Source organism: Eptesicus fuscus, chromosome 4, assembly GCF_027574615.1.
Source record: "Eptesicus fuscus isolate TK198812 chromosome 4, DD_ASM_mEF_20220401, whole genome shotgun sequence".
NCBI classification, from domain to species: Eukaryota; Metazoa; Chordata; class Mammalia; order Chiroptera; family Vespertilionidae; genus Eptesicus; species Eptesicus fuscus.
The window spans coordinates 39,849,507-39,877,008 of record NC_072476.1 but is presented as its reverse complement, the minus strand read 5'-3'; the positions used below and the strand labels follow the sequence as shown (position 1 = coordinate 39,877,008).

At 43.9% G+C, this 27,502-nt stretch overlaps 1 protein-coding gene across 3 annotated transcripts in view; it reads left to right on the top strand.

The window, feature by feature from the left end:
- Window positions 1-21,913, top strand: part of SNCAIP (synuclein alpha interacting protein) — a 137,008-nt gene extending 115,095 nt beyond the window's left edge. For 2 of the 3 annotated variants that reach the window (XM_054714965.1, XM_054714964.1), the window contains exons 7-12: window positions 2,088-2,213; window positions 6,246-6,415; window positions 9,670-9,762; window positions 10,348-11,416; window positions 12,648-12,718; window positions 21,393-21,913. In XM_054714965.1, the coding sequence (XP_054570940.1) occupies window positions 2,088-2,213; window positions 6,246-6,415; window positions 9,670-9,762; window positions 10,348-11,416; window positions 12,648-12,718; window positions 21,393-21,477 (1,614 nt within the window). In that variant the 3' untranslated portion in view covers window positions 21,478-21,913. The remainder of the gene's footprint in view (window positions 1-2,087; window positions 2,214-6,245; window positions 6,416-9,669; window positions 9,763-10,347; window positions 11,417-12,647; window positions 12,719-21,392) is intronic. The other variant, XM_054714966.1, reaches the window with a different exon arrangement.
- Window positions 21,914-27,502: the final 5,589 nt, after the last annotated feature.

Below are 27,502 nucleotides of genomic sequence, written 5' to 3'. Positions count from 1 at the left end.
AAATTCCTAGTCATATGAAATGCAGTATTCCATTTCCTACCACCCCATTACTAAAAGTCAGAGCACTGTGAATTATCATAAAGTGCATTTTCCGTGCATGTGGAATAGACATAGCCACTATAATATTTTATTGAGTCTGAAAAATATGAAAATATGCCTGACCAGAAGGTACCTATAAAACATTTCTAAATATCTTGAACTCCTCTGAACGTTACTTTCTAAAGAAAACTGCTGCTAGAATATCAGAAAATGGACAGTTATTTTTTTCAGTTTTCTGATTCATAAGAGTGTGTGAGTTGGATGAGTCACTAAACTCTCTCGCACTTGGCAATATGATGATCCCATGATTTAATATCGTGGAGTAAGCCAAGGCACCACAGGCTTGAGGAGGACCCGCTGGAGATGGCAGGACTGCCCTTTGCATCTGCAAAATTGCAGCAGCCTGCCTTCTTGATGTTTCTATGCCTCAGCCATCGATTTTGAACCGGGTGGTATGTCCTTTACCCCAAGACACGTCCACTCATCAGCATCTTTTAAGGAGTTATATGGTGCAATCATCTGTCTCCAAATAAACATAATCTATTAGGAAAAGTAAAGCAAATTGTCCTACCCTATGCATGTGAAAGATCACCTGCTCTGGTTCAAATTTCAGCTCCAACTTTCCCCAAGTTTGTCTCTAAAGAAGAGGGTTAAGCCTATCGGTAGATCCTTATCCCAATACTAACTCCCAGCCTGGCCTCCAGGCTCTGGTCCACCTCCTGCTCTAGGGATGCGGAAGGTTTCACTTTCTGCAAGGTCTGTTTTTGCAGCTAACACTTCACTCTGCTTTCCCTGGGTGCATTCTTGGTAGGTTGTAGGCATTGATTACATTTTTCTCTTCTTGCTCTTTAGGGGTCTTACTCCCTGCTTGCTCATGTGGAAAAAGTGTGGTGCAAATGTTCAGTCTGTCCCCGATGCCCCAGATGCCTTCATAAACAGTGCCCTGCTCCCCACATGACGGGTGAAACATTAAAGGAGTTGGCTGTTTTTATCCAACATTCCTTTAGCAGATTAGTTGGCATGTTCAGAAGGTGAAGGCAAATTTAATCCAGAAAAGTATAAAAGTTCATGACCAGCCCGAGCAAATAACTGGAAATAAAGCCTTTAAAAGGCTAAGGAGAGGTTCAAGGCTCTTTCAAACACATGATCATCTTTTGAAATGTCAGATTCCACTCACTAAACTCCATGCTGTTGTTTTTACCACTCTCATATTTTTTTTTAACATTTTATTCCATTTTTCTATTTTAAAACAGTGAAATCCCATCCCCCTGCTTTCTGCCTGGGCCAAACATAACATGAAAATACCACAAAGACTCCGTGGGTAAAATGCAAAGGGGTTCTGGTGACACACCCCGACTGCTCTGTGTCTTTGCTTTCGAAAGCTTGTGTTCAGAGTCGTAGGTGCCTTCCTTTGAACATGGAAGAAGAGAAAACTTTGCCTTCAAAACATGACCAATATGTGGTCAGAAGAATCAAAAGGGTGCCAGTTTTATGTTGGTAGGGTTCTCTTAGACTCAGCAACTCAAGGTGTTGCCTCCTTTTGTAAGCCTGTTGATTGCAGGAGCTTTGGGATTAGGAAGGTATGGTGGAAGCATTATAAGCTTAAAAGTGGAAGCTAGCTGTCTCACTAGTTCAGCGTTTTATAATAATATTCTGGAAGCCTACAGACAGTATAACAAAGTAGCAAAAACATTGCCTGGGGCTCAAAAGACCTGGATTCTGGTTTCCACATTGGATCTGTCTAGCTGGGAGACTTTGAGGAGGTCCTCAAACTTTCAGCAAATCAGCTTTCCCATCTATAGAAAAGTAAGTAAAACAAGAGCAGTTCTGAGATAACTTCCTACTCTTAAACTTCGCTGAGCATTCCTCTTTCATTGATTTCAGAGATCCATAGATTTTCAGTTCATACTGCATGGGAATTATCTCTTGATATGGTAAGGGTGGCTATGTCCTAGCTTCACAATTTGGTTATTTTTTTCCCTCTCTGACTTTATATTAGATTTCTCCACATGATATTCCATTAATTCCCACTCTTTTTGTCTTTATAGGAAAAGATTCTTCTGTGGCTTCTTCAGTTTATGCAAGAACAAGGCATCTCGTTGGACGAAGTGGACCAGGATGGCAACAGTGCAGTTCACGTAGCCTCTCAGCATGGCTACCTCGGGTGCATACAGGTACACAGGCCCTGCTGCTTGGAAGAGCAAAATGCATTTATCAAGTAATTTTTTAAAAAGGAAATTTTGTTCAATCCATTGGGAGAATGGATTAAATCAGCTTTTCCTATTGTAGTAGATGATAAGGAATTATATAGTTTTATTTTCATAAATCCACAGATATAAGCAGAATAGCCCTATAAGACTCTCCTTGAATGCCACAGGATTCTGAGGACAATAGACATTAAGTACCTCCATGTTCTCAAGATAGCGGGAAATCAGGACCACACTGACATCTCTCAGTCTCTCAAAGGGCAGACTGTTCTTGCTACCATTGGCACACTTCTCAGGTATATGAAAAATAGGACAGATTTTTTAAGAATGAGTTAGAGGAATTCTTTGAAGAAAGGAGCAGTGGGTTAGAGAGAGTGTGCTGTAGTCTTCCCCTTTCCCTGTAGTAGGACCGAGCTTCTCAAATGCATTTAAATGGGCCTAGAGTTGGTAATAGGAAGGACTCAGCTATGGATCCCTTCAGCTGTTGGGCAGACTAGCCATGGCCTTGGTTGACCAGCTACTCCACCCACCGGCCTCAAGGGGCCTCATCTTTTAAGCTGAGTATGCCTTACGGCCTCATCTTTTAAGCTGGGTATGCCTTACCAGTATTACTATAATCTACTAGTATGTGTGCAATGATGTAAAAAAGGCTGGGGAGCAGAGCCACAGGAGAGGGGAGGGACGTTCTCCCCCTGCCCCAAACCACATGAGGGGCATCAGAGAGGGCTTCTTAGAGAGGGTAGGATTCCCACAAGAGGAGTCAGCACCTTATCCCTCAGCCAAATGGAGAGCTGCACAAAGCTGAGCTTGACCAGGTGCCGCCATCATAACAGCACACAGTAGGAGGACCAAGCAAGGGTCTTCATGCGAATGGAAAAGCCAGATAGACCTCTTCACCCAGAAAAAAGCATTCAGGCCCCAAGTGACAAAGCAAAGAGAGAGGACAGCTGAAGAGTCAGGGGAGGAGCAGGTAGAAGAGGAGTGACAGTGTGACGGGAAGAAAGGCTGGGAATCAGAAACGGTTTAGATGTGGCCTTGAGTGTAATTTATGAACAGAAATCACAATTAACAGAATGAGACCAATCACACCATTCTTATCATTGAAAATGACTCAACACCTGTGGCTTTGTTCCCACTCCTTGAGCAGAGCCGTTGAAAGCATGTGGTTGACAGCCAGGATGAGAGAAAGTACTTCTACTTCACAAGTTCACACAGTTCAAATATGTTACGTGTACATAACAACTCTAAGAAAGCAACACTCTTTGTTGCCTTATGTGTTGTTTCTTTTATTGCAAACTTAATGTGCTCATTTATTTAGCAGGTACTTATTAGGTTCCTACTGTGTGCAAGGCAGACTGTATCTGATAAGAGAAAACTGTGCAGTGAGAACCAGTTGATCAGGAAAGTAGAGAGGACTCAGGAAATGACATGAGAAGATATGGAAAAGCTATAAAGTAAAAGGCAAAAAATGATTTTTTTTTAAAGCAGAGAGCTCTCTAGAGTGTCCACCCACATACAACTGCTCTTTAGAGAGCTAAATTGATAGAAAGTATTCCACATGTTCAAAAGTTCCCCCACTATTGTTGGCAAAGGATAAAACTTCTAATTTAAGGCCCCAAGTTGTGAAAGGAGTGATGAGAAATTGGAGAGAAATTTAAATTATTACCAGGATCTGCAGGAAGATGAAAGGAGTAGCATTATTTTTTTGTGGAAGAAAAATAATCAAATAAAAATGGAAAACGTTATTTTTCCATTTAACAAAACACTCCAATATTTAATAGTCTTGAAATAAACTTTTTTATCAGCTAATAAATGACGAAAGCCAAAGAAAACCAGCTGATATCACCAATTCCGTTTGAGATTTCAGTTATTTTTCTTTTTAATATGTGAGGAGAGGCAGTCTGTCCTTTCAGAACATTCATCACTCCACTTAGCACAAATGATACTTTTGGCGCTCGATACCATGGATGTGGAAACTTGGATAATCTTGGAAGCGAGTCTGTGTACTGGGTGTGAGATTTTAAAAAAATACAAAGAGACTGAGAGTAGAAGAGGGAGTGACCAAGGTTCCTTATGAGGTGAGAAGGGGACTGAGCTTGAAAAACATTGGAAAGAAAGCTGCAGAGGCCTGAGTCAAGGGAGTGATCCAGGCTGTGTTTATACTGAGTCTCAGAGAGCTGGGGTGGGAGAGGTGGTCCCCCTGCCTCTTGGGACGGGGGCGGGGTGGGGGGAGGGTGGGAGTGGCTTTCTGGAAGATTGGCCTTTCATGGTGAGTGATCATAAGCTGAAAGGAAAACGAAGCTCCTCAATGACCCCTGAGTCTAAGTAGTCTAGAAATTTAAAAATTACAAGCATTGCTTGTGGGAAAAGCATTACCTATTACTGAAATAAATCCAGGGGTCTACAATCTCATGTTGACAGTGTCAAAGGATATGTCAGATTGTGGCAGTGGATTCGTGTTGGTGCCACAGCTTTTTGTGGCATCTAGTGTCATCACAGTATAACGTGAAAAAATTTTGCTGTTGGTTTTTAATTAATGATGTCAACCATGCGCAATCAAATCTCTCCTCTACTAATGCTACATTGGCCAGATTCCATAAGTTTTTGCTTGCTTTTAACTATTAACATTTAATCCAAACCAGTTTAAAGTCTCAGTCTTATTTCTGATTGAAAGCATTCTCATTCCCAACCCAGATTAGACTCAGAGGTCAAGGGATTTGGCATGGGGGAGTGAGGCATTATCGGCTTTTTACTCGCCATGCTAGCTCCTATTCCCCTCTCTCTTCTGGGCTCCAGTGTTGGGGAGAAAGTGGGGGTATAGAGAGAAAAAGTCCACTGTCACTTTGCTTAACTGGGAAAGATCATGGCACTCTCCATGAAAGTTGTCACCACTTCTTCAGCTCACCGTGGTTCGCCACTGATGCCCCCTGTGGGCAACCTTCAGGAGCTGACTTTTGAAGGGCACTGCGAGTGGGGTATTCACGGGGCCCTCTGAGCCTCCCCACTGATATCTGACAGGGGAGATCTGGCCCCAACCTTACACCCTTTTTCTTTCCCCATACAATTCTCTCCACTTGTGTTGCACCCTACTGCCTCTTGCTGCTAGAGAACCCTCCCATTTTTTTAGCCTTACCCCATATGAGAGAGAGAAAGCCGATGCTCCAATCAATTGAGCCACCTGGCCAATGCTGGAGAACCCTCCCGTATTTAATGGGGCAATAACAACCTGGCACCAAGCTCCCTTCTACCACATCTGCTCAATCTACGGGACATACACTTGCCATGGCACATGGTGGGAGTGCGGGCTGCTGCCCGGCCCCGGCCATGTCATTTCATTCCAGTTCTTTTAATTCTCGCCGAAACCGGTTTGGCTCAGTGGATAGAGTGTCGGCCTGCGGACTCAAGGGTCCCGGGTTCGATTCCGGTCAAGGGCATGTACCTTGGTTGCGGACACATCCCCAGTGGTGGGTGCGCAAGAGGCAGCTGATCGATGTTTCTAACTCTCTATCCCTCTCTCTTCCTCTCTGTAAAAAAATCAATAAAATATATTTAAAATAAAATAAAATAAATAATAATTCTTGATCAGGATCATTTAGGCTCAGCAACATGTCAAGTGTGCTGCCCAAGTCTATAGGCACCAATAAACAAGTCCCACTCTCCTCCTGACAGGCATCGTTACAAGCCCACCCATTGAAAGGGACAAAGCGTCTCCTCACAGACACTGCCCTGCATGCCTCGTAAAGGACGGGACCTTAAGGATGGCAGCAACCTCCTCCCCTCCCAGGCTCCGGAGCCTGGTTGGGGTTGCTGATAGTAGGGCAGGAGGTGTCTGATATCGACTGCTGAAAGCTCGCCAGGTTGCCCCACCCTGTCCTGTTATGGGCTCTGGGAACTGGTTTTGGAATAACAGGAAAAGCTCCATTCAACCTTCTGCTACAGTCATTAAAAATGTTTAGAAGGAGGCCCCGATATGACCCCATGTCTCTGCCTTTCTGACAGACCTTGGTTGAGTATGGAGCAAATGTCACCATGCAGAACCACGCGGGGGACAAGCCCTCCCAGAGCGCAGAGCGCCACGGGCACACCCTGTGCTCCCGGTACCTGGTGGTGGTGGAGACCTGCATGTCACTGGCCTCTCAGGTGGTGAAGTTAACCAAGCAGCTGAAGGAGTAAGTGCTCTTTGCTCCCTGAGAACAACATCTGGCCCAACATCCATGTGCTTAGGTTTCAGCAGGTGCTTTGGGAAGCTCCCTGTGTGGGTTGTATGGGGACTTCCTTGCATTCTCATCTTCTCTTCCTCTACCCCAAATCCTCACAGCCAGCGTTCATGCTGAAGCCATCTCTGCAGAGGCCAAATGATATTCACACAAACAAGAAAAATGCAAAGCAAGCTTTCTAAGCAGGGAATTGAAGCTGTTGGACAAAGAGAGAGAGCTCTCTCTGTGTGTTCCCATCTCAGGGCCAGATTACAGGGCAGGTGTGGAATCATCCCCCAACTTCTAAAGCTCACGAGAAAGAAAAGCCTAGAGATGGGCCAGTTTCTCTGTTTTCTCAAGAAGAAAAATATGTAGTTGGGAAATTACAGACAGTTAACCTAGTAACCATCACTAGTAAATTGTTATAAAAATTAATCAGATGATTCATGAATCCTCAGAACATAAAATATTATTCAGTCAGCATGATGTTACTCTGTCTAGCTACAGTCAGTTCTTTCGCTGTGAGATTGTTAAACTGACACACATTGCATACCTCACTGTCAGGGGAGCTTTCTGGGATTATTGTCAGGATAGGCTTGGAGAAAGGGGGGCTGGAGGACAGGTAGGTCTTCTATGGGTTGAAGGATTATGAGCAGACGCCCGCCTGAGACCCAGGTCAGCCCTTGGAAAACACAGCAGTCAAGTTAGAGTTGCCATAGTGGGGACAGAATCAGTAAAAATCAGAATCAGTATTTGAAATAACATTAATGGGATGGGATGATAAGCCTTAAAAATTAAATTGTAAAGGAAAATTATGAAGTATATGCTTGGTGGAAGGCCTTAACTTACTACAAGTGTAACTTACAAAAGCATGTGACAAGCCTTGGGCCCTCTGGCTCTTCTACAAGCTTGGGGAACCCTTGGTCTCCCTACTTGTACTGTCTTGCCTTAAAGGTACAAGTTTCTGCATCCCTTCACCGCACCCCCTGCCAGCACATAGAATACTCTCTTCAAAGAGATTAGGCTTTTAATAGAGGAAATATATAATGATATTTTAAAATAACATGGTTCCTTGCAAGCATTCTTCACCCAGTCCCACAAAAAACAAAGCTCCCCTGGGGCAAGTGAGCTAAGTGAGTTTGAAGGGCTGGCTGTAATTGAAGAGAAAATGCACACAAATTTCTAACTGAGTAAGTTATCTTCCCACAGCGAACATACATGTCTTTTTGTACACATCTTTTTGTACATGTGTAGGCATTTCTAAAACTAAGTTCCTAGAAAGGAAATTGCTAGAACATAGGGCATACATATTCAAAATATAGATAGGTGCCACCTAATATCCTTCCCAGAATGTTGTACCCATGTCCATTCTCCTCAGTAGTTTATAGACATATCCATGAAGAGGAAATTTAAAATGATCTAATAAATGCTTTTTCTAAAGGGTCATATGAGAGAAGAGCTCACACAACATTCCCCCCAGACTCTGTACCACAGAGCCTGAGAGGCTTTCATGAGCTGTTATAGCTGTTTTATTGGTGAGCTTTTCACGGTCAGAGTCTTGGCTGTTCTCTCTATTGATGATCCTGGGATAAAATACATGTGTACGCTAATAGGCAGCAGTTCTTCCATTGTGCCCAAAGCTGAATGCTGTGGACAGTTGTAGTTAGGCCAATGACAAGGTAAAATAGGACAGGTTACATGTAGACCCTAGTCCTTTTCTCACCATGTTCCTCAGTGAGGTTGGCAAACTAGAAACAAGCCGAGACATCCACTTTGTATAGCCAGGGCACACTGTACCCTTCAGGCTCCAGGGCAGGAGGAGGGATGGAAAACACGGGTTTTTCCAGTTCAAAATTCTGAGTGGGAGACATTCTCGAGAGCTTTTGCCTATCAGAATACCTTTACCACTTCTACTTAACAAACACAGTTACTGTTCAGCTCTGTTAGAAATCCTAATCTACAAGCCTAAGTATTATGGTTTGAATTGTGACCCTCTCAAAAATCCTATATAATAAAAGCCTAATATGCTAAGTGTCTGGTCGGCTGGTCGGCCGTTCAACCAATCAAAGTGTAATATGGTAATGATATGCTAAGGCTGCTCAACCACTCACTATGACATGCACTAACCATCAGGGGGCAGACAGTCGACAGTCAACCAGTCACTATGACGTGCACTGACCACCAGGGGAAAGACGCTCCAACTGGTAGGTGAGCTTGCTGCTGGAGTCCGCGGATCGGGACTGAGCTAGATGGGCCAGACATGCCCTGGAGCCCTCCCACGGTCCCTCCCCCGCTGGCCAACCTCCCGCATCTCTCCCTGGCCCCGATTGTGCACTGGTGGGGTCCATCTGCCTGGCCTGCACCTCTTGCAATCCAAAACCCCTCAGGGGATGTCCAGGAGCTGGTTTCAGTCCGATTCCGCAGACCAGGCCAAGGGACCCCACTGGTGCACGAATTTGTGCACTGGGCCTCTAATATATGATAATATGTTAGAGTCCTAATCCCAGTACCTCAGAAAATGACCTTGTTTAGAGAGAGAGAGAGAAATATATGATAATATGTTGAAGTCCTAACCCCTAGTGCCTCAGAGAATGACCTTCTTTGGAGAGAGAGAGAGAGAGAGAGAGAAAGAGAGAGAGAGAGAGAGAGAGAGAGAGAGAGAATCTTAAAAATGAGATTATACTGCACACAGTATTTTATAACTTCCTTTTTTACTTAAGGAAAGTAAAATACACTTTATAAAGTATTCTCCTTTTTCGTCCTCTTTCTCTCTCTCTCTCTTCCTCTCTCTCTCTCTCTATATAATATATATATTTAAAATTTTTAAGTTTCCCTAGTTATATTCCAGTTCTTTTAATTCTTGATCAGGATCATTATATATTAGGGAAACTTCTTTAAATTTTAAATAAATATATATCCAAGTGTGTTATCATTTTAATAGCTCCCTTTATAGAAATAATTACAATTTTTTTACTCAGTCTTATTGATGAGCATTTAGATTACTTACAGTTCTCCACCATATGAATAATAAATTTATATCCATTTTGGGTGCTTTTGATTGTATCTTTGGGAAATTTTCTGAACTGTAAGGATGAAGATTATGCACATTTATGAGGCTTTCAGATTTATAGCAACTTTTTGTAAATTATCATGAAAAATTTAATACCTGCTGATTCATAGTAGGCACTGTGTACCAGAGAGTTTACTGCCTTGGTCTGTTTTCCCAGACAGACAGTGGAACGGGTCACACTACAGCACCAGCTCCAGCAACTTCTAGAGGCCCAGAGATCCGAGGGCAAGTCACTCCTTTCTTCACCCAGGTAATGCCAGAAACATCAGTGGATGGAGTCCTTACATCTCTTAAATCTCGAAGCCTTCTTTTGGACTTCCTTCTAATGTCTTTTAAGAAAATGACAACAGAACACATTTTAGCTTTATAAAGAGGAATAAGAATTCAATAGCCCAGGGAAAAGGCGCTGGACATGGGGTCTGATGAACTGGTTTGTCTCTGCTCTGCCATTTCTTCGTTCAGTGACTGTGAAGTCATTTACTCTTTCAGGGTCTTTCATTTTGTCACCTATAAAACGGGAATAAGGATATATAGGTTCAATTGGTTGTTGAAGATGGGATAAATTGAGGAAATCTGTGCAAGATTCATGTGCAAATAGTAAAGTAGTAGACAATTTTTGTCATAGTATAAGGTATGAGGCATACTATACTTAGGTTATGGTTGCCCCTATGGAGTATTTGTGCATTGCTTGGAACAAACATTAAGTGATTATTCTTATTCCAATCTTATTGATTTGTAAGTTGTTAGTGGTAGTCAAGACCATGCCATGACTTGGGGCCGAGTCATTTTAACCCAGTAGGAAATCATCCCAATTTGTCCTTCCTCCTCTTTTCAGTTCGCCATGCTCTCCTGCTTCCAGAAAGTCCCAGTGGAAATCCCCAGATACCGATGATGAGTCTGTAGCCAAAAGCAAACCAGGAGTCCAAGAGGGGATGCAGGTCCTTGCAAGCCTGTCAGCATCCAGCCGGGCCAGAGCTAAAGCAAAAGATGAAGATTCAGATAGAATCCTTCGCCAGTTATTGGGGAAAGACATCTCAGAGAATGTCTGCACCCAGGAAAAGCTGTCCTTGGAATTCCAGGATACTCAGGCTTCCTCTAGAAATTCCAAGAAGATCCCTCCGGAGAAGAGGGAACTGAAGTTAGCCCGACTGAGGCAGCTGATGCAGCGGTCACTGAGTGAGTCAGACACAGACTCCAACACCTCCGAGGACCCCAAGAGCACACCCGTGAGGAAGGCCGAGCGGCCCAGGCCACAGCCCATCGTGGAAAGTGCAGAGGCCATAGACAGCGCGGAAAGCTTACACTTGATGATCAAGAAACACACCTTGGCGTCAGGACGCAGGTTTCCTTTCGGGATCAAGGCCTCCAAATCTCTGGATGGCCACAGCCCATCTCCCACCTCAGAGAGCAGCGAACCAGACTTGGAATCCCATGGTCCAGGCTCAGGGACCACTCCCCCAAACCAGCCCTCTGGAGACCCCACTCTGCCCAGCCCTGACAGCACAGCTGCCCAGAAAGTGGCCACGAGTCCCAAGAGTGCCCTCAAGTCTCCGTCCTCCAAGCGCCGGACATCTCAGAACTTGAAACTCAGAGTCACCTTTGAGGAGCCTGTGGTGCAGATGGAGCAAACTGGCCTTGAACTCAATGGAGAGAAGGACAGAGATAAGGGCAGGACCCTCCAGCGGACCTCCACAAGTAGCGAATCAGGGGATCAGCTAAAAAGGCCTTTTGGGACTTTCCGATCCATCATGGAAACACTCAGTGGCAACCAGAACAATAATAATAATTATCAGGCAGTCAACCAGCTGAAGACTTGCACACTGCCCTTAACCTCACTTGGAAGGAAAACGACAGACGCCAAGGGAAACCCCGTAAGCGCTGCTAGCAAAGGAAAGAATAAGGCGGTGAGTGCTATTTGGAGGATATCTCTTTTTTTTCCTTTGAATTTTGTCATTCTTGACATTGCAGATTGCTGACCTTTGTCACCTTGAGGTAATCCCCAGAAAAATTCCAAAGGAATGGATGGAAAGCCAAATGTATGTGTTTCTAATGAGATATGTTAGAGTACAGACCCTTTGCTATTCCTCTGGATAATACTCTGAGAGAAAGATTAAATAAATCACAGGAAATTACATTCTGGTCTCCAAATTTCCCTAAATAGTTTGATCCTTGAGTATTAGGAGTCCTCGACCACCAGTTGATGGGAAACCAGGCCCTTCTTGGGCGTGGAGTCTGCCTCGGGAAGAGTTTGTTTTCCTCATGTGACTGGATGGTTTATTCCCAAGCCCAATTAAAAAGCGCGTAAATAGAAACTCTATTTCTAAAGACTTAACCGTCAAACACTGGAGTGATCTTTAAAATAAATACACCACAGGGACCTCCGCGTTGGCATTGTACGATGCGGGCCCCTGCGTGTGGATCAGGAGGCCGGAGCAGCTGAGTGCTTGCCAGCACACAGGGGGTGGCAGAGTGAGCCACGAACTACGTTTTATAATTGCATTTGTTGGAAAACCATGCGCTATAATCTGTGGTTTAAATCCAGTGAATAAGAAACATGAGCATCTTTTTAGGCGATGTTTCCAGCATGCTCTGTGCACGCCATGCCCTCAAAAATGGTATGGCAGCCAAAATGCAAAACTCAGGAATGGAAGGACCCAGAATATCCATCATGCAATCTAGAGAGTCACACCCACATGATTTATTATTTGGTACAAGGTAAACTCCCAGCCAGGACTCAGAACTGTCTAATTCTTTTTGCGATACCAACATCAAGTTTTAGTTAATATCTCTCTAGTTAAATAAACCCTCATTGGTTTCCACCATGAATTACCTTCATTATAAAGAACTTCAGCTGTATTTGTTTCAGCTAGAAGAGTCACACTTGTGCGCCAAACACCAGGCCCTTGGGGTTAAATATGACCAAACATACATTGCTCAGATAAAACGATTCCAAGTAACTGAACGGGTTCTCTTGCTCAGGAGTACAAGGATTTTCTCAACAGCCCCCTCCCCCAGCTCCTTAAAGTGCACACAAAGCTTCAAGCCTGCTCTCTCCCCTGCATGCCTCCCGTTCATTGAGACTTGCATGTGCTGAGCTTGCTGCATGTTTCAGATGATGTTTAATTGCACCTCTAGGAGAAGGCCAGCAGCTGCATCAGCCTTGCCTCTAACACGCTGACTGAAGAGCATCTGCATAACTGCACACGGTATGTGGGGTAGGGGATGCATAGCGCAGGGGTGCCATGCCTTCGCTTTGAATTGCATGACCTTTTCTATTTATTTTTTAAATATATTTTTATGGATTTCAGAGAGGAAGGGGGAGGGAGAGAGAATTATTAATTGGATGCCTCCTGCACGCCCCCTACTGGGGATCAAGCCCTCAACACAGGCATGTGCCCTGACAGGGAATGAAACCGTGACCTCCTGGCTCGCAGGTCGATGCTCAACCACTGAGCTATGCCAGCCAGGCTGCATGACCTTTTAAATCATGACCCTGGAGCCACTTAGCAGGGTTGACACCAAGGAAGAAGAAGCCTATAGCCCTTCCCCCGAATAGAAGCAGGCAGGCTTGTAACTGGCCCTTAGAGAGGAAGCAAGTGCCCTGTAGGAGGGGCTTCATTCCAGCAGCAGAGGGCCCAGGAGTCTACTCCGCTCACAAACACGCTGTGTTTCCCAGTTGACTTTGGCTTTCAGTCTTTGTTTTCATGGAGTCAAGTACCAAGTAGATATAGAAATTAAATTTCCTGTCATGGGTGGAATGACTCAACCTCCACTCAGGATCAGAACTTTGAAGCAGAGCTGAGGGTTTCTTTCATTGTTGATCATAGACAAAAAGCTCATTTCATCACTCTTCTGCTGCCTCTGGGAGAAGCCGGGCCCTGCCATTCCGAAATTGCTCCAGCTTAGCATTCGGAACCACAGTGCCAGTCAGTAAGCCGGTCTCTTTCTCACACAAAACCATTACAAGTTGAAATGCATGGACTGTGCATAAAAGGGTCATGTTGAAGGTCACAGGTGGCTGGACTCCTCCTTGGACAGAGTCCGCCCATAGCCGAGCTTTGTTTCATCTTCCTGGGGGATATGCATTTCTCCCTGACAAGGTGGGGAACAGGGGGCAGGAAAAGGAGCGCAGTGGAGGGGAGTCAATGCAGGCAGTGCCCTGACTGGTTTATTTCAGAGGAGTTAAACCCAAACCCGTTTTAAAAGGAGACTGTCACTTTTAAATCATTTAAATTAAATTAAAATTAAACAAATCATTTAACTTAAAATTTAATTCAAATTAAAAGTATGACACACCTTTTAGCCCTCTTCCAAAATCCTCCAAAATGTTCGTGTGTGTGTGTGTGTGTGTGTATGTATGTGTGTGTGTGTGTGTGCGCGCGCGTGCGCGCGCCTGTGTGTGTGTATTTATACACACACAAATGAGTGCATGTGTTGTGGGTATGAATTTTAGTTCTGAATACTAAGACAAGATAAATGTCACTCTCCTTCCCTCCTCTCCGCTAAATCAAATTTAATCTGCTTCAGGTCTCTATTCAGGCTAGACCATCACAGTCATTTTAGTGGGTGCCCCTAGGGGTCTCATTAATTCAGTAAATTGAAGGAAGTGCCTTGAATGTTCAGCCTTTACTGGTCACCAGAGTTCTGCCTGGGGCAGGCTCACATGTTGCCTAAGTTGGGCTGCTTTGGCCACACTGGGGCGGGGAATCTTGGCCCGTGCCACAGCCCAGTGCCTGGGGGTGGGGAGGGAACAGGAAAAATATCAGCTCCCTTCCCAGACATTGGCATTGGCACTTCTGTTTCTAACCTGCCTTCCCCACCCACATACCTTCTCTGTCCCCATTTCTGGTGCCTAGAAAATTCTGGTTTTGTCCTTAAACAGAAGTCCCCAATGATACCCTGAGGGAATGAAGTACAAAGACTGACCAACTCTTGTGGGTAGGGAGCTGGGGGGGACCCCTCATTTCTTCTAGGCTTCTTTAGCACCTGGAAAAAAAGACAGTATCACAGTTCATTCTCCTGTCAGAAATAGTTCATCCTGCCTTCCTATAAGCAAGGGAACGAAGCTGAACAATGCACTATAGTAAGATGACAACAATCAGAGCACAGCACGCGGTTATGGGGCTACTTGGATATCTGACATGAGGTTAACAGTTCCCTAGTCAGTTTAAGAAACAAGCCTTCTGAAGGCTGTTTCAAACCTATCAGATTCCCGGGCTTTTTGTATTAAATTTGATTTCAGTGATAAATAGAAACCCAAGAGTAAACATATTCATTGTATTTAAATAAGCATCCTGGCCATTTCCATCCCTGCCTTATAAATTAACCTGCACTGTATTATGTTTTTAGTTTGACTGATTTGTTCATGCCAGAGAGGGGAGATTTCCCTCTTTCACTCATAATCACCTGGAGGCAGGGACAGCCAGCCCAGTTACTCCTTAGGCAAAGGAAGGATGGGAATCTCTAGTTGGAATAAGGATTCCTCAGAGAAATTAAGACTAGCATGGGAACATGGGCATGAAAAACACCTAATCAACTCTAGTGCCTGCTGCATTTTGCCTGTGGGGCCCACAGAGAAAGCATCCCATAGAAAGATGCAAGAAGGAAAGGAACCAGGTGTTCGTCCACCAGAGATGGCTTCACATCTTGTCCCTAGAACTTGCTTGAAGGCCAGATGGCCCCTCTCAGGTAGCAGGATTGCCAGGATCATATAACTCTGGAAACCAATGGCAGTCAGTGGGTTGGCGTTGGCTCCACACATTATGCCACTGAATGGCCCTGTCAGTATAGCCCTGGGAGGAAGGGTGAGGCAGTGGGCCCCATTTCCAGGCATACACTGGAATCACATTTCAGTTCCAGAGAATTTTTTATTTTTCCTGGTAAATAAAAAAATGGGGGCAATAAATGCAACATTTTAAAGAATGTCAATGCTGTGAGGGGGTTCTGTTTGCTATTTATTTTTTCTAAATTGGTCACAGCTTGATAGAAAGAATCTAAATTTCATTTCAATGCCTTTTAAAATTAGATTCAACTCTATTACTTTGAACAGTTTTCCCAGTGTGTTTCAACTGCAGAGGATGACTTTGTTTATAACAGTCAGATTTATCTCTACTTTTTATTACAAAGGACAAATTGGTTTTGAGTTATTACAACTCCAGGGGAATGTTTGCCATTACTTGTCTTAAAATGTCAATAAGCCATCCATTTCCCAGAGTTTAAGTCTATCTGAGATCTGTAGCAAATGAAATGGGTATTAGTTCCAGTTACGAATGGGCAGAGGGCATTAACCCTTGACCACTACCACTCACACCCTCTCTGACCACAGTGGCACTGTGCCCTGAGGGGTGAACATGAGGAGACTCCCGATCCTAGGACCAACTTGAGAATAGACTCTCCTTTAAGACAGTGAGCAATAAACACCATGAGTGTGGCTTTTCCTGTGAAGGAATTAGCCATACTCAGAATTATACATGTGGATAGCTCTCAAGGTCGTTCGGCAACCCCACCAGCAGAGTGATATGTTTCGCCCGAGATAACGAGAGCATGTGGCAGTGGTCCCCTGCTGTGCCCAACAGGAGATGAGTTCAGGGTGCCCACCCCCACCAGTTGGCAAGCATGTGCATACACACACACACACACACTTTTCTGTCCGTGTTGTTATATTATCAGAACATCATTCTAAACAGCAAAATGAGCAGAGATGTGGAAGACATTGGGAACATAGAGGTGAGGCCCTGGCTGAAACTTGACCCTCAGCCCCACTGAGCAGCATTTCCAGATCCCAGTGGACACATGCATTCGGCCCAGAAAGGAATCCCTGATCCTACTGAGCAAGTGCATCTTTGCCATAATGTCTCTGGATATAATAAAGTGACCACATTTTAATCTTTTCCTTAAATGTTTGACCTGGAAGTATTTATTTTTAACCCACATGCTTTGTAAGGATCCCTGTCGGGGATGATTATATAAGTAGCCATGGGCACGTTTCTAGGCTCTCTGAGCATGTGTTGATTGCATAGTTCTAGAGCACACCCAGGAAAGCAGACAGAATCTTCCCAATGTAACCGTTTAGGAAAGTTTGTTAACGTGCTATTACTAAAAGGGTATTTTGTAACACTTTATACACATTAAACTTCCTGCTTAAAAAAAACTATAGTTTCTAAGTCTAAGCTTCATCTGAAGTATTTGTGTGGTTTTTTTTCATTTCTAATATACTAGTTCTGGGTCCAGAGCCAGTCAGTCAGGAGGAGTTGATTCCTGACTTGAGGTGATCAATCATCTATGCTCCAGAACCCGCCCCCTCCCAGAGCCTATCTGGTCTCCTTCCTTTCCACACCTCCCCACGTTCCCCAGTGTTCTGTGCTCCCTGCACAACTCTTGTCCCTCCCACCCCCACCTCTGCCTCCCTAGGGTTCAAATTTGATTCCAAGAGAAAACCTGCCTTTCACACTGAAGCTTTGTCCATATGACTCGGAGGAAGGAAGGAGAGCCCAATCTTGAACCATTCCTCCCGATTCCATTACCTGACAGGTTCTCCTCTGAAGGGAGCCACAGCTGTACATTGCCGTTGGCTGTTGCCCAGTAGGATACTCTGTGTAGAGAAAAATGTCCATGTTATGGGGAATACTTAAAGTGACTGGATCTTTCCAGCATCCAAGCACAATTTAGCAGACGCTTTCTGAAAGCTGCCAGAGCTCTCAGGATTGATGAGAGCATGATTCACAAATGCAGCTTCTTTTCATAAGCTCCTTGCGCCCCCTGGGAAAAGGAGAAAGCATATTCCGACACAGAAAGGCAGTGAGTTTAATATAAAAGTAGAATGAGTTGGGACACAGGAAAAATAAAATAAAAAGCTATTACAATGAAGATCCTATGTTCTGTCGTAAAGCACTGCCTTCGGAAGGCAAGAAATGAACATGCGGAACACTCATGAACTATAGGTAGGAGGTGCAGGGGGAGACCTGCCTTGGAAACTAAAATCATCCACCGGAAATACATTTCTTCCAGCATGCTAACCCTGGTTTCCGTGTAGTCACACAACTTAAGAACACAACTCCCTTCACCCAATTCCACTCTCCTTTCCTCACTCCCCCAGGGTCCGGTTTTGAACTGTGTAACTCCAAAAGGGACACATTCTAGTGTGAGTCCTCACGGTGCCATGTCTGCCACAACTAGGTTGTCCTTGCACACTAACAGAGCGGTGCCTGTCTATGAACTCTCTTAAGGCTGGAGTTTTAAAGAATCAGCAAGTTACTTGAGGTTTAAAAGTACCCGATGGAGACTTGACTCAGCACCGTCAAATACCTTCACCAAGCATCCCTGCTCCAACCAGTCACTTGGGATTTTCCTTCCCACGCAGAGGTCAGTGCAGATACGGGATGTTCCTAGACCCGCATCCCTGAGTTGCCAGCGCACTCATTTCAACAACATCGTCAGCTCTAAGCCATGCATTTTGCTGTGCCACAGTAAGGCATGGTCCCTTCATTCAGCGAGATCATAATCAAGAGAGAATTAAAAGAGGACACCATTAAAAAATGGTGAATTCCATGAAAGGTCCAAGAACTTCATGAGAACAGTGACCCCTGATGGCAGTATCATAACCCCAGTTGTATCCCAAGTGTCCAGCATGGTGGCTGGCACACGCTAGGGACTTCATACATATTTGGGGAGAGGGAGAGCTAGAGGGAAGAAATGGAAGAAGAGGGCAAAAGCGAAGTAAAACAGGACGGAGGCTGTCATCTCACAGGAAGAGTGGTGTGCTCTGTTTACAGCTAGGCCTTCTGGCTCCAAGTCCACCTACCAACAGGGAGTGTTGGTTTGGGTACTTGAGTTTTCGTTCTTTGAACCAGAACCCCATTTTTCATTAGCTGGGATTTGTAGATATGCTCTCTCACTAAAGCTTGGAAGGGGACCACAAAAGTAGCAATGTCCCCTGTCTTGGTTATCAGGGGAAATGTAATGCATGCCCGGGGACCATGTAAGACTAACCCTCTAAGTTGCCGTCTGGGCTATGGAAATCCATGCCTCGAGGAGTCAGCAAATTCGAGTACATGAAAAACTGTGATTTAAATTCAAGCCTTTTCTTCTTTCCAATTTTGGTCACTGAGAATGTGATTTTATATCCAAAAATGAAATCAAGGACCAGCAAATTATCTGAATAATTCATGCTAGAATTACTGAAATACTTTTGTTCTTTAGAATACTGGTAATTAAGGACTGAGTAATTGAAGGGTTCAGGGATGCTTGAATTAGCCTGATATTATTCAGATAAATGCCTCAAATTAACATTTTGCTGGGTATATATTCAGCTCTAATCATTCTGGATTTGTCCTGCAGAAAGTGTTCTTTTTAGTGTTTTTGACCACGGTATCTCTTACGTTAAAGCAGAAACACTACACCTGTCCATTCTCCTTCCTGTTTCTGAAATATTATTGGCATTTTTGTCTGTTATCATCTCCTCTCACATTACCCTTATTCATTTAGGTTTATGCTTTTTTTTATGTCTTTCTTTTTTTAATGTACTGTTGTTTTGTAAGAAAGTGTGTATTTAATCCACCATGTTTAATTGGAAGTCCTTACAATGTCTTTCAACCAGCTGGGTTTTTCCTCCTCCCTTTTTTACGCATGGACAACTCTCTGTAGTTCTATTCAGAGGAATACATAAAATTAAGAATTACATCTTTCATATTGTGACAATAATCAAATACTTATTAAAACACTAAGAATATGCCCTAACAGGTTTGGCTCAGTGGATAGAGCATCAACCTGCAGACTGAAGGGTCCCAGGTTTGATTCTGGTCAAGGGCATGTACCTCGCTTGCAGGCTCCTCCCTGGCCTGGGCCCTTCATGCAGGAGGCAACCAATTGATCTTTCTTTCACATCAATATTTCTGTATTTCCTTCACTCTTCCACTCTCTCTAAAAATCAATGGAAAAATATCCTCGGGTGAGGATTAAAAATAATCCTATATAATAAAAGGGTAATATGCAAATTGACCGTCACTCTAACACACCAGATGGCCGCACCCATGTGGTCAAAGATGGTTGCCCCATGTGGATACAAGATGGCTGCCACAAGATGGCCTGCAGGGGAGGGCAGTTAGGGGTGATGGGGTCGGCAGAGGAGGGCAGTTGGGGGCAACAAGGCCTGCAAGGGAGGACAGTTGGAGGGGACCAGGCCTGCAGGGGAGAACAGTTTGGGGGGACCCAGGCCTGCAGGGGAGGGCAGTTAGGGGTGACCAGGCCTGCATGGGAGGGCAGTTGGGGGGGACCCAGGCCTGCAGGGGAGGGCAGTTGGGGGCAACCAGGCTGGCAAGGGAGGGAAGTTAGGGGCGACAAGTCTGTCAGGGGAGAGCAGTTAGGGGTGACCAGGCCGGCAGGGGAGGGCAGTTAGGGACAATCGGGCTGGCAGGGGAGCAGTTAGGCATCAAAGCAGTTAGGCAGGGGAGTGGTTAGGGGGTGATCAGGCTGGCAGGCAGAAGCGGTTAGGGGCAATCAAGCAGGCAGGCAGGCAGGCGAGTGGTTGGGAGCCAGCAGTCCTGGATTGTGAGAAGGATGTCCGACTGCCCATTTAGGCCCAATCCCAGTGGCCTGGTCACCCCCCACCGGGATCGGGCCTATATGGGCAGCGGGACATTCCTTAAGGGGTCCCAGATTGGAGAGGGTGCAGGCTGGGCTGAGGGACACACACACACCCCCTGTGCATGAATTTCGTGCACTGGGCCTCTAGTAATAATAATAAAAACACTAAGAATAGACTGCATGGTCTTTGTAAGCAAGCATGATTTTGAGGTTATAAGACCGTACTTGGAGTTCTCCATCCAATTATGTCCTCTTGCTAGCAAGGACCATTACCAGAGAGAGCTTGTTTTTGTCTGATGTAGCAACAAGGAGGAATTGGTAACATGGAGGCCTTCTGGCTCTCAGGAGATGGCTCCTTTCTGGAAGATTTTATCCGGAGGATGGGACTAATATCCCATGAAAATGAGTGCATCTACCCAGAGGGCAATTCACCTAAAAAACAAAACTGTTACAAGTGTTCAGCTGGTACTTCTTTCCACAGACTTATTAGATACCAAGTATTGAGGGGAAAACAGCATTATTGTTCCCTGGTTTCTTCTTTTCCCTATTGGTTTACCTAGTTGTGTTCTTCTAACATAAACTACTCAGTAATCACACACACACCAAAAACGCATCCTCTTTAAATGATTAATAACTTTAAAGCTTCCCTAGCCAGTTTGCTCAGTGGATAGAGCGTCAGCCCACAAACTGAAGGGGCGTGAGTTTGATTCCGGTCAAGGGCATGCACCTGGGTTGCAGACTCCATCCTGGCCGGCTGGGGCACCTGCCTGAGGCAACCAATCAATGTGTCTTTCTCATATCGATGTTTCTCTCACTCTGTCTCTCCCCGCCCCTTCCATTCTCTCTAAAAATTAATGGAAAAATATCCTCGGGTGAGGATTAACAACAACAAGAAGAAGCTATTAAGCTTTATTGGAGAATAAAAGGTGTCACCAGTGAATCCATGTAAATAAAATACAAATACCTCATGTTTCCACTAAATCAGCAGTATTATACATACTTTCTATTTTGTTTGTGATAAAATTCACTTGACTATAGAATTTCACCTGGATTCCAATCAGCAGTTGGAATTGAGAATTTAAAAGTGTTCACTCCATGTGTGTTATGACATATTTTTTACTTATTTTTCAAAGAGTGGTTTATATGAAAAGAGAATAATTTGCCTACTGGAATGAAGTGTTCTTCAGTGTGGTTTGTGTGAGGATAACTTCCATTTTTGGTGAATTGGTTAGTGGTATTGTCTTGTAACTTGACCGTAGTTTTATCTAATTTTGGCCTCGTGGTTTCTCTTCTGCTTAGGCATAATGACATCAATAGAAGAATGAAGAAATCCTACAGCGTAAAGCACATTGCTGAGCCAGAGCCAAACGAACTCTTCTTGTAAATCACTTTTTTACCATCGCTGCCCTCTGGACACCATTGGAAACTGGACTCTCCTCTGTGGAAATAGAACCATGGGAACAATGCCTCGCCAGCAGCAGAATGGAGTTTCAGGGTGCCTTAAATCTATAGAAGACACATTTTGGGGGGTGACATTTGTATATATAACTTGTTTTTAAAGAGACATTCACCAAGCCACTGACACCGTTTTGTATTTTATCAATTGCATGAGTGTTTGCTAATGTTGATTGAACTTCCCTTTCCCCATAATATGGGCAGTTTGGGCTCGGCATCTCAATGAGACCAGGCCAGTGATATTGTTTTCTGTCAAGAACATTTTTCTGGCATTTCTACTTTTTGTATCAAGGAAATAAAACAATGTTAACAGCCACCTATAAGCTGGGGACACCTACTTTCTAATAAATCTCTGATCTGATTTCTAAGGGACTCTGAGAGTATTGTGATTGCTGCTATTTTATTTCAGGAACAAACTGCCCAGTTTAGCTGTGTTCCCACAGGGATCAAATAAAACATTCTAGTTTTCATTAAGTACTAAAGGATCAAACAAGTATATAAAATAAGTCAATTCCTCTGTCTTTTCAAATCACAGCGTTGACATGAGAAAATACTAATGACAACTGAGGATTTAGCCCCTTCTTGGGTCACTTTTTTTTCTGCCTCTTGCACATTATGAAGCTTGTCTAATCCCTTTAGGAGACAGCGTGGAGCCTGAGTTTATAACAGCCCTATTGATGTAGCTTTTTCAATCCATGGATGGAAGCAGTAAGTTCCATGAGATTTCATCTTATCACGTAAAAATATATTTCTGTTGAAACTTCAAGAGTTTTATTTGCACAGTGTTGGCAGAGCCTGCCTACAAGAGGCCCTGTCAGATTTTAGTATTAAAGTGCAATATGTTCTTACCAGTAGGAAAGAGCACTGTATGCCACGAATAAACAGTTACTAGCAATGTCACTGCAGTCAAATGTGGAGCATTCTGTATCCTGCGGACAAAATAAGCCACGGGAGCAAATTAGGAAGTCATTTTGCATATGTGGGCCATCTGAAAAACTTGGTCTTCATGAGATGCAATGAGGTATAGAAGAAGGAGCTAATATTTAAGTGCCTTTTATGCACCAACCTCACTTATGTGCAGACATTACTCCCATTTTATAAATTGGAAAATGAAACTTCAGAAAGTTTAAGTCCTGTGTCCAAGGTAAATGCAAGAATTGGCTTTGGTACACATTTTCTCACCGTCTCCATTACACTTTATCCATCTGTCCAGCACTATGCTATCTCCTTAGTACATTGCCCACTGGACTAGCACACAGGAAACAGGAGTTGTGGTGTTGGCTCTCCTTGTGGACAATTCTTTGGTCTTGGGTAAAAGATATTGCCTCCTTGGTAAACCTGGGAAAGGGCAACACTGGACTACCTACACATCTAGAAGGTAGGTTCCTTCCAGCTTACAGAGCAGCATGTCTATAAATTTCAGCCCATTTGCTCTGTTCTTGTCCTGTGAGTTTCTGTTGTTGGAACCTGGTTCCACGTGTGGTTGTGCGTTTCTCAGATTGTCTTTTCGTCAAATGAGATGCCCTGTTCTGATTTTGGCCCCTTGATTGTGCCCCCTTTGATTGCTTCCTCAGATTTCACTGCTCTGTTCTAGTGCTTGAGCCTCTAATAGAGACTATATGGCAAGCACACATGGAATTTAGATTCCTGTGTTTTCTGCTTGGTACAGAGGACATGATGCTGGGATCACACAAGAGCCAACCTTAGGGAATTAGCTCTAGAAGGGGGTCCGCAAAGGAAGGAGACCCTGAGAGTGCTGTGTCCCCCAGAGGCCACCGTTTTGTTCTAAGACTGTGTTTTTAAACTTGAATGTTGACGTTGGGCTGGGTATTCTGCAGATTTTATAAGCCAGACACAGAGTTCCCAATTAAATATAGCAAAGGAAATCTCTAGAGTTTGAAAGAAAGAGATACTACCTCAACCTAGAAAACTCTGGCAATTTGACGATTAACACTATCGTTTAAAATACCACAGTACTAACCAAAGAAAAGCAAAGAATTTGTAAAAGGTAAAACAGGGAAGTTGAGCAGATTCAGATGAGCCAGACTGCAAGACAATGCAGTGAGTGCTGGATGATGTTGCTAGGACACTAAAAATGCAGGTCCTTAAAGCTTATGTGGAAAATATCTTTACCATCCAAGTTCCTTATGAAGGGGATACATTGTTTGCTTGAACTTCATAGAAATGATATTTCATTACCATAAACCTAGTTTTATGCAGAATTTAAAAAAAATGAAAACATTTCTTTATAGAAATCAAGACATTCACATGTTAAAAGTGTTTCCTTTTAGTAAGGAGAGCTTTGCGGTGCTGGCCCCAACCCCTCCCTTTGGGGCAGTAAGCTGGGGAAAGCTCTGTCTGCATGTCTAATTACATGCAGTGGAGCAGGAAACAGCTCCATTGTAAAAAACTATCACAACATCTGTCAGCATCTTTTAAAGACTGGCTTCTTTTATGTCACTAAAGGGACTTGTATTGCCAAAGTTCAACACATCAAATGAAGAACGTTTCTTAGAAACAATAACAAGAAACCAAACCTTCACCACTTTGGATGGATTGAGTTCCAATTATTTATTCTCATAAAACATTAGTATCAAGACATCAATCCTTATAAGAATGTTCTAGATGTACAGCACAGAGAGGGTAGCAGGAACAAAACCATCAAAGGGTATCTTCAAGTAAATTTTAAGAATTGTGGTGCTTTTTCCTCTAAGTGAATATTCATAAGCAACATCCTAGATAGTCCAGACTAGAGGAAATAACTATAAAATAAATATTTATATAATTCTCTGAAAGACTCCCTGATATAAATTAGGTTAAATGTTATTTCTTCAGATGCCACCTTTATGCTTAATGTTAAGTTGATAAAGCCAAGTAAGGATAAGGAATTCGTTACAACGGGGTTATTACAATTTCTCCCCATATAAATAGCGTTCATTCTGTCTATTGCCTATAACTCTCATTTGTTGATAGATTTGTGTATGTGTTCTGTGTTATCTCTGGTATTATTTTCCTTTACTCTTTTACTATTATACAGTTTTCTAAATTTTTCCTGTTTCCTATGAGAACATAAGTTTGTTGAGCTTTGTGTCACCTCTTACAGAGGATGGTTAGTAATTTGTCTAACAACTAGAGGCCCGGTGCATGAAATTCGTGCACTGGGGGGGGGGTGTCCCTCAGCCCAGCCTGCACCCTCTCCAATCTGGGACCCCTTGGGGGACATCCCTCTCACAATCTGGGACTGCTGGCTCTTAATCACTCGCCTGCCTGGCTGCCTGATTGCCCCTAACCACTCTGCCTGCCAGCCTGATAGCCCCCTAACCACTCCCCAGCAGGCCTGATTGACACCTAACTGCTCCCCTGCCAGCCCGATCGCCCCCAACTACCCTCCCCTGCAGGCCTGGTCCCCCCAACTGCCCTCCCCTGCAGACCTGGTTGCCGCCAACTGCCCTCCCCTGCCAGCAATCTTGTGACAATGTGGGGCAGCCATCTTGTGACAACGTGGGGGTGGCCATCTTGTGATGATGTGGGGTGGCCATCTTGTGAAAACTTGGTTGCAGCCATCTTGTAACAACTTGGGGGCGGCCATCTTGTGATGTGAGGGTGTGAGGGTCAATTTGCAAATTACCTCTTTATTATATAGGATAGGATTTTTTTCAATACCTTTATATCCATCTTTTTTTTTCTTCTTATTTCTTCCCAATTCTTCTTCTTCCACCCCTTTCTCCTCCCTTTTCTCTCTTTCCCTCTCCCCTGCCTTCCCTTATTCTCTCTCCCCTTCATCTTTGCTATTATCCCCCTTCCCTTTGCCCCTCTCTCTTCTCTGCCCTCAGTTCCCAAGATCTCTGAACCCTTTATATAGGCCCATCCTTGGAAGAAGCTGGCAAAGGAATTGCAGTAAATAGAAATGTGCTAGACCCATGTGTTGTTTTTTTTTTTAAAAAATATATTTTATTGATTTTTTACAGAGAGGAAGGGAGAAGGATAGAGAGTTAGAAACATCAATGAGAGGGAAACATCAATCAGCTGCCTCCTGCACACCCCCTATTGGGGATGTGCCTGCAACCAAGGTACATGCCCTTGACCGGAATCAAACCTGGGACCCTTCAGTCCACAGGACGACACTCTATCCACTGAACCAAACTGGTTAGGGCTGGACCCATGTTTACAATGAAAAGCAAATCACCTCTCCCGCCTTGCCAGAGCCTGTAAGTAAAACAAGCATCTTTCTATATGCTGATATAGTCAACAAACTCCTATCGAGCCCATACCAAGAATGCAGTCTCTCCTTGGATAGTAAAGCCCTAGACCTGAGTACCAACCATAGTGGGGTGTATAAGGATAAATAAGGCTACTAAACTGTGCATGTGGAGGGATCATGGGGGAAAAATATTCTACCTGGTGTTTACAGTGGTTCTTAAACTTTGCTGCACATTAAGATCACCTGGGGGAGCTCTTAAAAACCTGATGCCCAAACTGAACCCCGTAACAAATAAATCCTGCTCTTTGGGGTGGAGCCCAACTATCTGCATATATACAAACTTCCCCAGGATTCCAATATGCAGCCAAGCTTGAAATCCAGTGTCTTGCTACTCAGTGCACTCAGAAGTCGGCATTGGCATCAGCTGGGAGCATGTTAGAAAGGCAGAATCTCCGGGCATTCACCTGCGTCTCTGTTTTTTAATTTAATGGTGCCGTGAACTGTCTATTGAGACAGTATTTGAGAAGACAGTTTGGTAAAAAGGACCCGTCCTCAAGGAGAGGGGAGAATGGTGTGCCCCTAAACCTGGGACAGGGCATAGAGAAGAGACTATTGTGCGTTTTAGGGAAGTGTCCCTGGAGATATGACACGCATGTTTATTTAATGTGGCTATAGAGTGAAAATCATATTCAATACTATTACTTCATATGTAGAAAATTATATTTAATAATTATAAAAAGTGAGATTTTCTGGATGAGATAGGTAGAAGACAGAGCAATAATTTTTTTAAAATAAAGGATGGGGTCATTGCACTTCTATGGTTAATCATAATGAGACTAGCTTTCCCATTGGTATTTCTCTAAATTTCCTAAAAATCTATGTTTATAGAAGTGAAATCATCAGAAAGTTACCCATCTGGCAGTGGCATAACCAAGACAAAAGCACTCCAAAGCAAAAGCTAAAACCCATCCCCCATTCACCGCTGCAGGGGCTCCCCATAATATGCCAGCAAGATACATGATATACTTCATGACCTCATTACACAGTACAGTGCTGTATTGCATACCAATATATCCCTCTGTTTACGCACACACGCACACGCACATGCATATGCACACGCACACACACACACTGAATCCCTACAGTGTGCAGAGCTTTGTCCCAAGCAGCAGAAATGCAACCATCAATCTCTGGTAATAAATGCATAGTGATTTTGATGAAATAAAGAAAGCCTGCGTTAAACAGGATAAATTTGCAAAGTAGAGCAATCTGTTGTGATGTTGCGCTCATATTTATATCTATATTTTATAATCATATTTATCTTTTCTTTCTATGGAATTTGTTCTTGCAGTTGTCCAGTCAATTAGGACCAAAGAAGGAAGAATTTAAATTCTATTACTGGTGGTAAGCAGTGCTAGTTGCCTTCTCAATATCCTTCCTCCCTTTCCTCCTAATCAGAGGAGTCAGCTAAATGTTCTCAGGTAAAATTACTTTCCCAGGTGCCCTTGATTAGGAATGGTCATGTGACCCGGCTCTGGCTAATGAAAAGTCAGTAGAGATCAGAGTGATGCTTTCGAAAACTTCGTGAAGCAAGAGACTTGCCTGGCCCTTATCTTTCACCCCTGGCACTTCACCCTTCTTCTCCTCCTGGGTAGAGCAGCACCCCTTGCAGCCATGAGAACTAGAGTAACCATGCCAGAAAAGCAAGAGACAGGAGGAGAAAGAACTTCATTCCGGGAGCAGCTGCATAAGC